The 15381-nt window shown below is 40.5% G+C and overlaps 1 protein-coding gene across 1 annotated transcript in view; it reads left to right on the top strand.

Moving 5' to 3' along the window:
- Window positions 1-6113: 6113 nt before the first annotated feature.
- Window positions 6114-15381, top strand: part of DECR1 (2,4-dienoyl-CoA reductase 1) — a gene marked incomplete at its 3' end in the record, with an annotated part of 41450 nt that continues 32182 nt past the window's right edge. Inside the window, exon 1 of the mRNA XM_080693642.1 lies at window positions 6114-6230. Within this exon, the coding sequence (XP_080549768.1) occupies window positions 6162-6230 (69 nt within the window). The 5' untranslated portion in view covers window positions 6114-6161. The remainder of the gene's footprint in view (window positions 6231-15381) is intronic.

The following is a 15381-nucleotide window of genomic DNA, read 5'->3' as shown; positions in this document are numbered from 1 at the left end:
TTCAACAACTTAGTGAGACTGTGTTTTAAAATAAAAAAGAGGGCTGGGAATGTAGCTCAGAGGTAGAATGCCTCTGGGTTCAATCTCCAGTAAAACACACACACACACACACACACACACACACACACACAGTAAATAGGAATAGAAGGAACATTTTTATCTGATAAAGAACTCCACAAATATTAACTATAGCTTATATTATACTTAATGTAATTATTGAACATTTCCTCCTGACATCAGGAGTGAAATAAAAATACATATGTTTTTGTCATAAATTTTCAATATCGTATTGGATACTCTTGCCAACAATACCTGAGAAAAAGAAACAAGACTTGCAGACTGGAAAGGAAGAAATAACACTATCATTCACAAATGGTATGGTTGTATACATTGAAAATTGAAAAGAATCTGTTGGCAAACTATTTGAATTAGTAGTTGAATTAATAAGTTCCATTGGATACAATATCTAGACACAAAACAATTCTATACTTTTATTCCAGAAATAGAAATGACACACATAAAATAGGTAATTATAATGGCACCCCAAATCATCACTTAGTGAAATATCTATCAAAAGATGTGATATAAAATATTAGATTTTATGTAACATAGAGAAAGTGCCCAGCACTGTAAATCTCTATGTACAACCACAAGTGAGTCCTACAAAAAAATCTTCTCTACTGAGGCTCCTAGGTATAAACTGCCCATCTTTGAAAAAAAATGAAGTTAATGCAAACCTTCAATTCCAAAATTTATTAAACTACAGGCCAAAATTTATCAGAACCTTTTCCTGCTTTAAAGTAAATCCATTCTCTATAACCCTGAAGATCTATCTATGTCTTACCTTTGCCAATACCTTTCTTTCTTCTTTCTTTCTTTCTTTCTTTCTTTCTTTCTTTCTTTCTTGGTGGTACTGGGGTTCCTGGAAGCCCTTCTACTTCCGGGCTACACTCCCAGACCTATTTTATTTTTGGAAACAGGGTCTCTTAAGCCAGCCTGGCTGGCTTCGAACCTGCGCAATCCTCCTGTCTCCGCCTCCCAAGCGTGGGGATTACAAGCGTGCGCCACCACGCCCAGCCATGCCAATATCTTTAAATCAGATCATCTTTTCTCTGCTTTCTAATAATATGGTATCATATTTTATTAAGGAGACTGATGCAAGCACTTCCTTATAATTTCTAATCCTACTCTGCTTCTGGCCCTATAGTAAAATGGACTTCTTTTCTTATTTTTATTTATTTGTTTGTTTATTTGTTTGTTTATTTATTTTGTGGTGCTAGGTATGAACCCAGGAGAATTTTAACTTTGAGTCACACTCCCAAACCTATTTTTTTTTATCTTGAAACAAGTTCTCACTAAGATCTTGAGGGTCTGCATAAATTTCTGAGGCTTGTCTCAAAGCTGTGATTCGCCAGTACCACCCCCCCAAAAAAAATATATATATATATATATATATATATATTTTTTTTTTTTTTAATTTGGAAACAGGGTCTCACTAAGTTGGTGAGTGCCTCACTAAGTAGCTGAGGCTGGATTTTAACCTGCGCGATCCTTCTGTCTCAGCCTCCCAAGCGCGGGGATTACAAGTGTGCGCCGCCATGCCCGGTTTAGACTTCTATTCTTTTAGAATCTTTATCCACATCTCATCCTTGCTTTCTTATCTCTGACCTCAGGACACTTAGTTGACAGCAGTTTATTTGCCCATAAGCCCATCTCTTCTCATTGCCCTAGGGTTTTGCTGTATTAGTTATCTTTTCTTCTACAAGCCTTCAGATCCTCTTCTTAGTTCTTTCATCATAAGGACACTTAAAAACTATGTTGACTTTCCACCAACTTTTATTAATCTTACCATAAATATTCTAACTAAGGTTAAGCTAAAGTATGCATTTAACAGAACTAGGATATAATGGTTTCAAGATCATACTGTGGGTAATTAGCAAAAGTAGCTCAGTATCCTTTTATCTACATGTAGGATTAAATAATAGCTGCCTTATAGTATTATCATTAGGGTTAAATGAGGTACTGTGCATGGTAAGTAAAAAACAAATAGTTTATTTTCCATTCCTTGAAGGTAGGGACCATGTCTGAGTTGCTTTTATGTTCTTACTGTTTGAATCACATTTGTTTCTCTAATATCTATCACAGAGAAGAACACACAGAGGCACATCGCTGTTGACCTTGAGCCCCCTCCACTCTTCTTCCCCACTTTTACCCATGTGGGAATGGGGAGGGATAGTGAAGTGTGGAAGAAGATTAAGTGTTCATTCAAGGAGTATTTTCAGGACTCTGGAGATTGGTAGTAAGTAACCATGAGTATTTTACTAGAACAAATAATTTAACTTCTGTGTGTCTTGTTGCTATGGCTTGAATCTGAAATGTCCCCGCAAGGCTCCTTTGCTGCAAACTTGGTCCCCAGTGCAGCGATTTTCCATGGTTGGGCTTTTGGGAAGTGATTGGATCACGAAGGAGACAACCTCATCAGTGGACTACCATCAGTGAGTTCCTAGCTGAATGGGCTTTTAGGAGGAGTAGCCCAGTGGAAGGAAGTAAATCCCTGGGGGTGTGCCTTTGGGGAGTATATTTTGTATCTGGATCCAGTCTCTCTCCTGTCTTTGTGCTTTCTGCAGCTCTGACCCGCCACGCCCTTTTCACTACAGTGCTCTGCCTCACCAAGTGCTCACAGCAACGCAACGGAGCCAGCCAACCATGGACCTTTCCAAGGATGAGCCAAGTTCATTCTTTCCTGCTTTAAGTTGTTCATCTCAGGCCTTTTATCATAATGATGAAAAACTGACTAAAATTCTTGTTTTACCTTTATGTGGAGAATATAACAGTATGCATGAGATTGATTCATGTATAACTAGTAGAATTAATTGAAAACACAAGTGAATTATTTGAATCAAATTGAATAACTAGCATTTATTTATTTATTTATTTATTTATTGGTACTGGGAATTGAGCCCAGAATCATTCTACCTCTGATAAATACCCCTAGCTGTATCTAGTATTTTGTCTTGAAACAGGATCTTAATAGATTGCTGAGTCTCACTAAGTTGCTGAGGCTGTCCTTGAACCTGCAGTCCTCCTGTTTCAGCCTCCAAGTACTGGGATTATAGGTGTACACCACCACACCACCCATCTGGCCGTAAAAATTGATATATAAAGGAATTTAAAACCTCAAATTACAGAGTATAAGACCTGACTTTACAGAATAAGAACAAATAAGCCTGTGTATTGGGATTAGAGTAAACCTCCATTGCAGAAGTCATTCAAAAAGTTAATTAATGAATGCAAATAACTTTGAAAATCTGAAGCTTCCTAGCCATCTAAATGTGTAAATTAGATGAATTATTCAAACACCAGAGATACACAAGACATATCTATTTTATCTTGACAGCATTTCACAATGACCTCCTTAGTACCACTCCAGGTGGCCTATAATAATTCTGCCAAATCTAGTTAATTTGAAAATCATGGATTTTTAGAACTATCAGTGATCTTGAAATAATTTACACCATTGTCCCTAATTATGAGGGGAAAAGCTGATGTTAGCTTATATACTCATTAGCAGGAAGCCAGTTTGTAGCAAGTCATGACAAGAGCAAAATAATCAGGCTGTTTCTCAGTGTAGCTCTTTATGATTCCCTTTAGCCTAGACAGACAGAATCCTTGGGTCGCTACTCAAAAACAATACCTGTGATGTGCAACAGTGAAGGCTGGATAAAAACCAGAGGTAGGAAAATTACTCCACCTGACCTCCTTTTTTTTCACACTTAGACTTGTACCTTTAACACCACTGGGGCACATGTGTGGCATGTCCCACCAGAAATAAGTGTGACTCTCCCTTTCAAGTGGGCCTGATATTCTTCAGTAATGAGATACTAGTCAACAAATTACTCAGTCCTTTTACTCCCTCTACAAAAGTAAAAAAATAAAAAATAAATAAGCAAGCCTCGGGCCATTTATGGAAGACATGGTTCTTCATTACCCCTGAGTCCAGGCTGTTGTAATTATGTGGCTGAGGGCAGCGTACCTTGGAGTTTGCCCAAAGCTCACTACTATCAGGGCAATATGATTAAAAACAAATCTCCTACCCCTCCAGTAACCCTCTCCATGAAGAAAGAGGAAGAAGAAAAGAGTTTTATTATTGAGTAAGTATCAAATCACACAGGTCATCTGGTAGACATTGCAAAGACAGAAAAAATTATTGTAATGAATAATAACTGGTGCTCAAGAAGGTTTGATAGCAACACTTGTCATGCATAGTTCATCCTAAATTACTTATTAATTGGAGTATCCATATGTGATAGTTAATTGGTTTGACCCAAAGGAAAAAATAAACCTCTCATATACTTATGACAAGAGGTAGAATTGCAACTTGGAGCCAGACAAACAGTGTGATGGATTTAGGCTCCTACTCACAGGAAGGTAGGGGTACTATCTTCCTTGACAATTACATTTTTGGCAAGAGGCTTACTTAGCTTTCTCAAAACAGATTTATATATATCTCAAAAAACAAATAATTTAAAATAACAAGTTGTGCTAGTTAGCTTTCAGTTACTGTGATAAAATCCCAGAGGTAAACAACTTAAAGAAGAAGTTGTTTTTTGACTCATAGTTTCAGAAGTTTCAGTACATGTTCCCTTAACCCTGTGCCTGAGACAGCACAGTATCTCATGGTGGGAGCACATGAGAAAAAAAAGAAAGACAGGAAGATTCCAGGGTCCCAATATCCCTTTCAGGGGCATGTTCCCAATGGCCTAACTTCTTCCCACTAGGCTCTATATCCTGAAGGTTTCACCACCTACCATTGGGGCTACAGGCTGGAGACCAAACCTTTAATACATGGGCCTTTAGGAGACATTTACTATCAAAACACAGCACAAGTTTTACAAAATACAGTAACTCTTTTTTTTTTTTTTTAATCTGTACCCTCAATATCCCCAGGAATTAGTTCCGTGACCCAATGTGGATACCATATTCTATTTATGCTCATGTCCCTTACATAAAATGATGGGGCTGGGATGTAGCTTAGTAGTACGTCCCTTGCCTAGCATGCATGACACCCTGGGTTCAATTTCTACCACTGCAAAACTAAATGCAAATAAATAGCATAGCATATAACCTCTGTAATCCTCCGATAAACTTTAAATCATGTTTAGATTACTTATGATACCTAATATAAATGCTATGTAAATTTTAGTTGCCATACTATATTGTTTGGGAAATAAGAAAAAATTGGTCCATGTTCAGTATGTATACAGTTTCTTTTTCTGAATATTTTTTTCTGTGGTTGATTGAATTAAAAAAGTGGATGTGGTGGGCCCACTAAATATTCTAAAAAAAGGGAGGGGGAACAACTTCAAGGTTGAAGTTTTAAACTTTGTTCTTCCAGGGTTAGCTGTACTAAGAAAGGTCAATGGATTTTGCTTTTTTTTTTTTTTTTGGTACTGAGGTTCTCCTGGAAACACTTCTACCTCCAGGCTACACTCCCAGACCTATTTTTATACTTTTTTAAAATTTGGAAACCGGGTCCGGGTCTCTTAAACCAGCGTGGCTGGCTTTGAACCTGTGCAATTCTCCTGTCTCCGCCTCCCAAGCGAGGGGATTTTGCATTTTAAGTGTGTGTTAGTCCCTTTGACAGAAAAAAAAAAGGGGGGGGGAGGGCTGGAGGAGCCACAAGGCCTCTGGGCCATAGGCCACCCTGTGTCCGGAGAAATGTCAGGGCTTCTCTCTAGGACAAATGAGGCCTGGTTTTAAATCTGAGATATTACTCTGATGACATGTGATTTAGCGCCACCTCGACCAAAAACTTATATATGCACTTAAAGAATAAATTAAAAAAAAAAAAAACCTCTTTAATTATTGGAAAGAGTTTAGCACTGGGTGTATGTCTCGTGTTTCTGCAATCTGCAAACCCTGCACTGAGCCGGGACCTGTCGTCCACTCACACAAGGACAACGAAACCCCAATTCCCAGCCCGACAAAAACTCCGGGCTTAGAGACTGGGGTAAAAGCACCCGGGAGCTCCTGGGCTGATCCCGGGGCTGGCACACGCCCCAGCCTCGCCCGAGACCGGCCCCCGCCCCGCCTCCGCTCCTGGAACTTGGCGTCCCGGCCGCCCGGGCTCCCGGCCTTCCCGCCTGAGCTCCGCAGGTGACATGGCGCTGCTGGGCCCTGCGATCTTTGCTCGGGCGTCCTCGCTGCCCTGCGGCCTCGGGCCTCGGCGGGTAAGGCGGTGCTGGAGGGGCTGGGGCGGCGGCCTCCCGGGTGGGGTCCCTACGAGGCGGCCGCGCGGGAGGAGGAGGAGGAGGACGAGGAGCCGGGCGCAGAGCGGACGCCTAGGCAGCCGGGCTGGGGGCAGCCGGGCTGGGGGCTAACCTTATCAGAAGAAGATCCGGTGGAAAGGCAAGTGATTTTCCCCTTTGGTTTCGAGGACGAACCCGGGGCCTTGTGCCGCCAGCCAGGACTTCTGTCACTGAGCTACAAAGCCCGGCTCCCGTTCATCATTCTTATAAGGAACTTTTATTAGGAAATAAACAACGACTAGGGTTTGCAATCTGAGACACACATACACAAGCCGGGTGACCTCTGGCACGTCCGGAGAACCAAGGAGATTTATTAGGACAGAGAAATCTCTGGAAGTTATTTTGGAAGAAAGTTCATTGGTACTTTCCCTACGTCCTGCACCTGGCAAGGTCGTTCTGTAGTTTCTGACAAAGAAAAGAACAGTGTTCAAGATAGGGAAGGTCGTTTCCTTGGCCTGGTTCTGGGACATATCTCCTGGAGTAGGTGTCCCTGAGTGTGGGGTGTTTCTTTCACATAGTCCCTTCTACCCCTCTATTTTAGTGGGAAGGGACTAAAGTCCCTTCCATTATACAATATGGAATGATTCCATATTGTATATCGAATTTTCACAGAACAAATTCACATGAAAATGAAAAGAAGCCAGTGTGGTGGCATATGCTTGTAATCTTAGTGCTTGGGAGGCTGACACAGGAGGGTCAGGGTTTGAGGACAGCCTCTGCATACTTAGTGAGGCCTTTTGCAACTTAGGGAGACCTTGTTTCAAAATAAAGAATGCAAAATAGGGCTGGGATGTAGCTCAGGCAGAATGCCCCTGGGTTCTATCCTCAGTACCGCAAAAATAACAAAACAAAAATATAAAGTGGTCCTAGACTCCCCAGCTGTAAAGCTGGGGGAGCTGCGTCTCACCATGGCCTTCACAGCTGTGTCCCCTACTCTTCTGTGGTTTTGTTTTGTCAACTTATTTCCACTAGATCTATGATGGAAATAAAATACATAAGCAAGTAAAGACCACTAGCGAGGAAAAGAAAGATAAGTAAAAAAGAATAACATTCAAGGCAGACTTCTCCCCCAGCTAAGTTTAAAAATTGTAAACAAACTGAATCAGAATTTCTTTAGTTAAGTAGAAAAGTTAATATAACAACTATTAAATTTTTTTCCCCAGTTTGATAGAGTGGGCAGTCAGGGTGTTCACTTTAGAAAAATATGGGCAGCAGTAGTGCTGCTATGAACACAAGAAACAGGACTGGTGGTTCTCTCAGGTCAGAGAACTTTTAAACAGTGAGATTTGGCGGGGTGTGGTGGTGCACACCTGTGATCCCGGTACTTGGGAGGCTGAGACAGGAGTGCGCAGGTTGGAGGACAGCCTCTGTAAGTAGAAAGACTTTCAGCAACCAAGAGAGACACTGTTTCAAAACAAAACAAAAGAGCTAGGGTGTAGTTCAGAGGTACCACAATAAAAAAGATATTTGTATGTGACCAGTTTTTTTATGTGTGTGATACTATTTTCTCTTCTAAAAGACAAAGTTACAAACACTGTGGGGGGAAAAAAATCTGTATTTTCTTATTCCCTCTCTTAAGAACTGCCCCCCTTTAAAACCTACAACAGCTCTGTGAAGTAGAAAGTTGTTTTTGGTTGTTTTTTTTTTAACACTAAGGTCACACAGATGACATCACAGTTCTGACACCATTAGCACAGTTTGAGAAGGTGAGAATGAACTCCTTTAAAAATGAATTGTGATCTGACAGTTTTGAAATCCCTTCTCTTAAGAAGAGTAGCAGTTTTGAAAACTTGGTTTTGTGGAAGGAGGCACCTGTCGGTGTGGTGTCCCCTGGCTGACACATGGAGGTTGGAGTGAATTCCTGGGAGAAGAAAAGTCTTGACATCTGCTAAGTGGGAGATTGTTCCTGGAGACTTCCTGGTTTTGAGAGTTGTTACAATTAAAACCTCTAATTGGAATATTTTTCTTATCATAACCAAGAGTAATGTTGTATGTGTCATAAGACTTATTTGTAAGGTGCTACATTTAATCCTGCCTTTAGCTACTAAGCCTCACTTCAATTCAAGAAACATTTGTTGAGAACTGGCTCTGTGCCTGAGCCTATGCTATGCCCTGGAGATGTAAAAGTTAAAAAATATGAACCCTGTTCTCAGTTGCTCCTGGTTCTCCTGAGAGAACAATTCAGCCATTGAGTTGTTATCACAGATGCTGTTTTGATGTTGTTACTAGGTGTTGACATGCTTTGGTGATGATCTATGGTTGAAAGGCTATTCCTACTTTCAGTACAGAAATATTCCTATTCAGGTTTTAGAAGCTCTGCATAATGTCACATGCTGGGCCTTGAAATCAGTTTAGTAGAACAAAACAGATTAAAAAGTAAAATGGAAATATGATAGGAAATATCACAATTTGTCTCATGGTAACTTTTAAAAATTGCTATTCTTTTTTTTTTGTCTTTTATTTTTTGATACTGGGGTTCAAATCCAGGGCAAATATTTTATATCCTAGCACCCAAATTATCATTCTTTGTAGATTTATTCTTTGATAACTGCTGCACACTACAATTGTATTATTATTATTTTAAATCAAGAGTAGTAACTTAACAGCACAGTGATGCATGCCTGTAATCCTGGTACATGTGAGACTGAGACAGGAGGATAACAGTGTGCTATAATGTAGAAGATCCTGTTTTTTTAAAAAAAAAACTAAATTAAAGGGGCTGTTGAGTATAGCTCAGCAGTAGAATACCACTGGGTTCAAGGTACAATACCCCCCCCCCCCCGCACACATCCTCCCCCACTCCCCACATCCAGAATAACTTTATTACTAAAAATAAATAAATTATTCCTGGCTAATACTAATTTAAGCAACATAGTTCAATAAAATATAAAGTAGCATGTCTACCTAGAGATCTATAACATTTGGTGAACATCATTCCAGGTATTTTTCTGGTAGAAGGACAGGTAAACATAATTTTACTTGAATATATTGCATTTATTTTTCCCTTAGACTTTAGGCAGCACTGTTTTATTGTTTTCTGTTGCTGAATATTGTAGGGAAGAAGTATATGGCCAGTTGGATATTTTTGTGGGGTTTTTTCCTATATGAAAGACCTAAAAGGTTATTTCTTTATATCCAATTTACAATTTTATAATATAAGCTCCATTGCATGTGATTTGTTCACTTATTCTTAGTACACTTCCTAGCATTAACATCAATGAATATCTATTACATGAATTAATGTGTGTATAATGTTACAGTATAAAGTACCTTTTTTACTATAGTTCACAATTTTAAAATCCTAAAAAAAAGATAGTCTAGGGAGGCACAGACATCAGTAAACAAAAAATGTAGATGTATATATTGATGCATATACATACAAAATTATGTGTTCCTAGTGGAATTTATAAGCCTAGCGTTTAATTTCTAGTACCATATGCACACACAAGCATTTATCTCTTAACATACATACACACACACACACACACACACACACACACACACACACATTCTTTTTTCAGAAGTATGACCTAATATCAAAAAGAATGAGAACCAAAATACCAAACTAATGCATGAACAACCATGTTCATAGCTGCACAGTTCATCATTGCCAAACTGTGGGACCAGCCAAGATGTCCTTCAGCGAATGAATGGATTTCAAAACTCTGGGATATGTACACAATGGAATTTTGCCCGGCCATAAGGGAGAACAAAATTATGGCATTTACAGTGAAATGTCACACAAAAAAGAAATCAGATGTTTTTCTTAATGTGCAAAATATATTAGGGAGAAATGGGTGACAGGAGGAACTCTAGATGAAAAAGGGACCCACCCTATAGAGGAACAATGAAGGTGACATATCTGAGGGGATAAAAGGGAGGATACGGGGAAAATCTTTAAAGCACATGATGTACTTAAACATATCAAAGTCAATCAGGAAGCCAAGCCTGGGTAGGAGGGAGTGGGAGGGAAGGGGTTAGAGATTGGGTGGTGGCTGATTGGGTGATGTGTGCATGTATATCTCCACAAGGTTTTTTTTTTTTATTCCATTAAGATGTATGACTACAATGCACCAATAAAAATTTATTAACAAATAAAAATATAAGTGATATTGTGGAGTTTGTGATGTATTAAGGCAGAAGCTTCTAGGGCCAGGGTGTGGAGGGCTTTCCTTGTTTACAGCAAATTGAGCATTTACTATGTCCTAAGCACTATACAAAATAATGAGAAAAATCTCTGATACTGCTTTTAAGAAGCTTACGGTGGAGAAGCATCATGGTACAATATGATGTAGGTGGGGATGGATTTTTTTATTTTATTTTTTTTTGCAGTACTGGGGATGGAACCCTGGGACATTCTACCTCTGAGCTACTCCCCCAACCCTATTTTGTATTCTTTATTTTGAAACAGGGTCTCACTGAGTTACAAAGGGCCTTATTATGTAGCTGAGTCTGTTCAACCAAAATCCTCTCGTCTCAGCCTCCCAAATGCTGGGATTAAAGAATGTGCCACCATGCCCAGCTGGGATGGATGTTCTTGATCTTGGGTGGAGACCAAAATTAACATCTCTTTTTTTTCCAATCTGAAAAACAAGAGTAAAGGTAAAGTCCAAAGTCTGGATTTTTTAAGGATTTGCTCTGAGCACCAGCGTGGTCTTAACTATTTCCTAGACTTGCTGAATTAGGCAAACTTACTTCCCCAGAAAGAGGCCAGACCTAGCTCTGAGGGCAGCTAGCTCCCAAGAGAAGGTGAGACTAAGAAGGACTGACATTTTAAGTGACTTTCTTAGAATTTAACAGTCAGATAAACCATCTCTACAGAGAAATGGTGATTGAAGGGGCAGAAAGGAGCCTGGAGTTACATATCTGAATTCCCCATAGAAGGGATACATCAGATCTTGGTGTGTGTGTGGGGGTGCATGTTCATAATCCCAGCTACTTGATAACTGAGGCAAGATCATAAATTCAAGGCTAGCCTAGACGACTTAGTGAGACCTTTCTCAAGGTAATATTTAATACAGGCCTAAATTGCAGCTCTGTGGCAGAGCACTTGCCTGATGTGTGCTAGCCCCTAGGTTCAATCCTCAGTATGGCAAAAAAATACAAAATAAAATAAAAATGACATAGGACCTGGCAAGAAACATTTCATATCCTTTCCTGATCCTATATAGGAGAGTCTAATTCTTTGGGAGTATTTCTTTTTTTTGGGGGGGGGTGAAGAATGAGTAGCAGTTGGCCAAGGGAAGAGGTGTAGGATAGTTCTAGACAGGACAGTGAGGAGGCAGGTAGTAAGAGAGAGGTTAATGAACAACTTGTTAGCTAAGTGAAGGAGTCAAGAGGCGTGGCCTGCAGGTGTGGGAACAGGGACAGGAGTGGAGGCCAAAGGTCAAACCTGGGTGCTCCTGTCTCTAGGTCACAACTAAGGACCTGCAATGGGTATGGAAAGATTGAAGTAGAGTGATATTTCAGAGGTACATTGATGGACAGGAACATGATCTCATGAGGCAGGACTTGAGTGAGGTAAACCAGAAGTCAAAACCAAAGTGATAAGGGTCTGAAATAAGATAACTGATGCAGGCTTGATGATTTGAATGTGGTGTCTGATGAAGCTCAGACACACTCATTCATTCGTCTATCCATCTGTCCATCTGACTGTCTGTCCATCTATCCATCTGTTTATCCATTCATCTGTCCATCTATCCATCTGTCCATCCCTTCCTCTTTATGTCCTTCCCTTCTTCCCTCCCTTCCTTTCTTATCCTGGAGATTAAACTCAGAGGCATTTTTATCTCTGAGCCTTTTTATTTTGAAGTGTCTTACTAAGCTGCTGAGGCTACCTTGAACTTGCAATCCTCCTATGTCAGTCTCCCAAGTACTGGGGTTGCAGGTATGCACCACTGTTCCTGGCTTGAAGTCCAGATTCCTGTCTTTGGCCCTTTGAGCTAAGGACAAAGCTGCTGAGTGGAAGGAAGAGGGGAGTAAGTGATATCAGTGTTACATGCTCTGGGATTTCTAAACTTTCCTACAGATAATTGTCTGAGGTGGAGAGGAGGATGTGAGCTCTGTCTGGGAGTATTGGGGGAGGAGTCTGAGCTTTGAGAGCTGGGTTTGATTGATGCTATTGGGTGATGGTAAAAAGCAATTCTGGAAGGATAGCCTAGATAAGAAACACTTTGGTGGATCCTTGAGTACATTATCAGCAGTTTAAGTTTCAAGGGGGATGAGGCTCGAGGGAAGCACAATAGCCAGGTCGTGGTGTGCTGAGTGAAGTGAGGACTCCACAATTTATGCAGCACTGGGAACCTTTGGAGAACACTAAGGAGGGAAATAATCTGATTGTTACTTGCCCTGGAGGTCAGCGTTGTGGATGGGTTAGAGTATGCAGGCCAGAGACTGGCTAAGAGATGAACCCTCCATATTTGTGAATAATGTGAGATACGGGTCTTTGAAATCAGGTAATGGACAGAGATAAAAGATCCTAGGTTTTAAAGGTAGTGATAGAACTGAAGCTTTATAAGTGTAGGAATGATGAACCGATGAGTCATTTACTTCTAGCCCTGGTTTTTGATCTATACTTCCAAACTGTATTTCCTGCTGTGACGTAGATATCTCCCCCTGAATATTCCGCAGGCCCCCAAGGGGCTGCCTCTCTTTCTCCATTTTCTCATTCTTCTGAATAATACCAGCGGGAGATGAGAAGAGTTCTTAATGGAAGCCCAGAGTGACATCCTCAATCATGATGTACATACTATCATGGATAGTGCAAGTAGTGGCCAGTCTCTTTTTATTTCCTTGTTTATTCATTCCAGAACCTCTTCTTTTTCTTTCCAAGGAGACAGAGTTCTGCACTAATATGATTGAAGTCCCTCCAAAGAACTCTTCACAGTAACTCTGCATCCCTTTAGAATGATGTTGACATTTTCTGGAATGTCGACAGTCTTCATTCTTGCAGTAGGTGTGGCAGGTGCAGCATTTCTAATACAGAACTCCTTACCCTCACCTTTCAACATGGTCTTTGCACATCAGCCCGCTCACCAGTTACAGTGGTATCCTCTGTTGTCCTCTTATTGGCCACTACTTTCTGCTTAGCTTCTGGGTGCAGGCTAGTTCCTATGTTAAATGTGTGGGATGTGCTTTCTCTTTATTTCTGCTCTTCTCAGTACTTCTAACATAACTAATACCTTCTGTCTGATGCATCTTCTGTCTTCCTGGTTCAGTTAAATATTAATCTTTCTAGAACACAAAGGCAATGCAAAAGTAGCAGAGATGTTGAGATAAAGTTGAGACAGGTGGAAAAAGCTTTCTCAGTTGAAGGGCCTTGAAATTTTCAGTGAAGACTTGTCTCTATCCACTTTTAGCTCATTAGGTCAAAGTGCCATGAAGTTAGGCTTAAAGAAAGAAGAAATAATTGGATCAGGCAATATCAAGTGTCGTGATAATTTGCAAGGATCCTCATTTTCCAGGACCTTCACACTTGCAAGTATTTTTATTTGCCAGCTGTCCACTTCTGAGGATAGCATCTTGGTTTAAAACATTATTGTCTTTCTTTTTTTAAATATACCTTTATTGGTGCATTGTAGTCTCCTATCATAGTGTGATTCAGAGTGATAGGGACATACATACACTCAGCACTTACTGACCCTCCCCCTGGGGCCTTCTCTATTTCCTCCCCTTTACCATACTTGATATTGAGATTGGCGTTGCTAATATCACATATTTACATAACTTGAGTGGCAGTATTTTCTTCATTGATTCTCCCATCCCCCTTCCCTAGACCCCTTCATCTCTCCACTGGGGTTTCTCCTCCATTAGCTAAAGTCGCTCTTGTATTGCCATTACTCCCTAGCTTTACATATAGGAGAAAACATGACATTATCATCTCTTGCCTGGCCCGTTACACAAGTGTCAGAGTCTCCCTACTTCCCCATACTCTGTCCTCAACACAGCAGCCAGAACAATTCTCTTCAAACTTAGGGCAGATCATGCTACTCCTCTGCTCAAAACTTTGCAGCTATTTCCCACTCAGTTCAAAAGAACAGTGCAAGTCTGAGTAGTGGCTGACTCAGCCTGCGTGATCGGTCCTCTTGCCTCCCTGCCTCCTACTCCAGCTGCACTAGCCTCCTGCCTTTGCCTCCACACACTGGACTTTCCTTTGCCTGAAGCTGTGTGACTCATCCCTCACCTCCATCACCTCCTGCTCAATGTCAGTGGAGTCTTTGCTGACCACCCTATACAAAGTACCAATGCTCTCCCTCTATTCCGTGCCTTATTTTCTCCTATAGGACACATCAATTTTTAATATAGTATATATTTCACCTAATTTGTTCATCTTTTGTCCTCTGAAATATAATATCTGAGGGGAGTCCATTATGTTTGTTTTGTTTACTGCTATATTGCTATCACCTAGAACAGGGCTTAGAGCATAATAGATGCTCCGCAAAAACTTGTTAGGTGAATGAACTCCACACCTAATCATTATGTTTTTCTCCAATATATTTTTCACATAAGAAAATTCCCCAATCAAAACAAACCCTTTGCAAGAGCAAGGGTTCTGATTTTTTATTTCTAAACAGAGTCATGTTAGTTTGGGCTTATGTAATAGGGAATCAATAAGAGATGACTCAGAGGTGGGCAGGAGTGAAGATTTGAAATTGCATTCTAATTCATTTCTCTGATTTCATCTTCCTTTATTGTGTAGTATTGGGAAGCATCTCTTTGGCCTATCTCTAACTGCAGATAGGTAAGAACTGTAATAAAAAATGGAAAGTACACCCTGTAGCACAGAGCAGCAACTTTTTTCAAGGCCTCCTTCACTGCTCTAAGATGTACCATTACTCAAAAATGCAATTTCTGCCTTGCTACTGGCAACAGCATGATTCAGCCTAGCCATTGGAGCTTGGAGTCCGGCAAGACACTTTCTCTGTGCAGCCTTACCTACAAGTTGCTATGGCAACGTGATCTGTGCTGTACCAAAGCTCAGAATACCAGTGGCCTCTGTGCCCTGCTTTAAGTGAAGGAACAGGTAGGTCTGCTCAGTCAGTCCACAGACACAGAGCCAGAGCTTAACATGGCC

The sequence above is a fragment of the Muscardinus avellanarius genome (assembly GCF_963383645.1).
Source record: "Muscardinus avellanarius genome assembly, chromosome: 4".
NCBI classification, from domain to species: domain Eukaryota; kingdom Metazoa; phylum Chordata; class Mammalia; order Rodentia; family Gliridae; genus Muscardinus; species Muscardinus avellanarius.
Note: the sequence above shows the minus strand (reverse complement) of the source record. Positions and strands in the feature narration are given on the sequence as shown.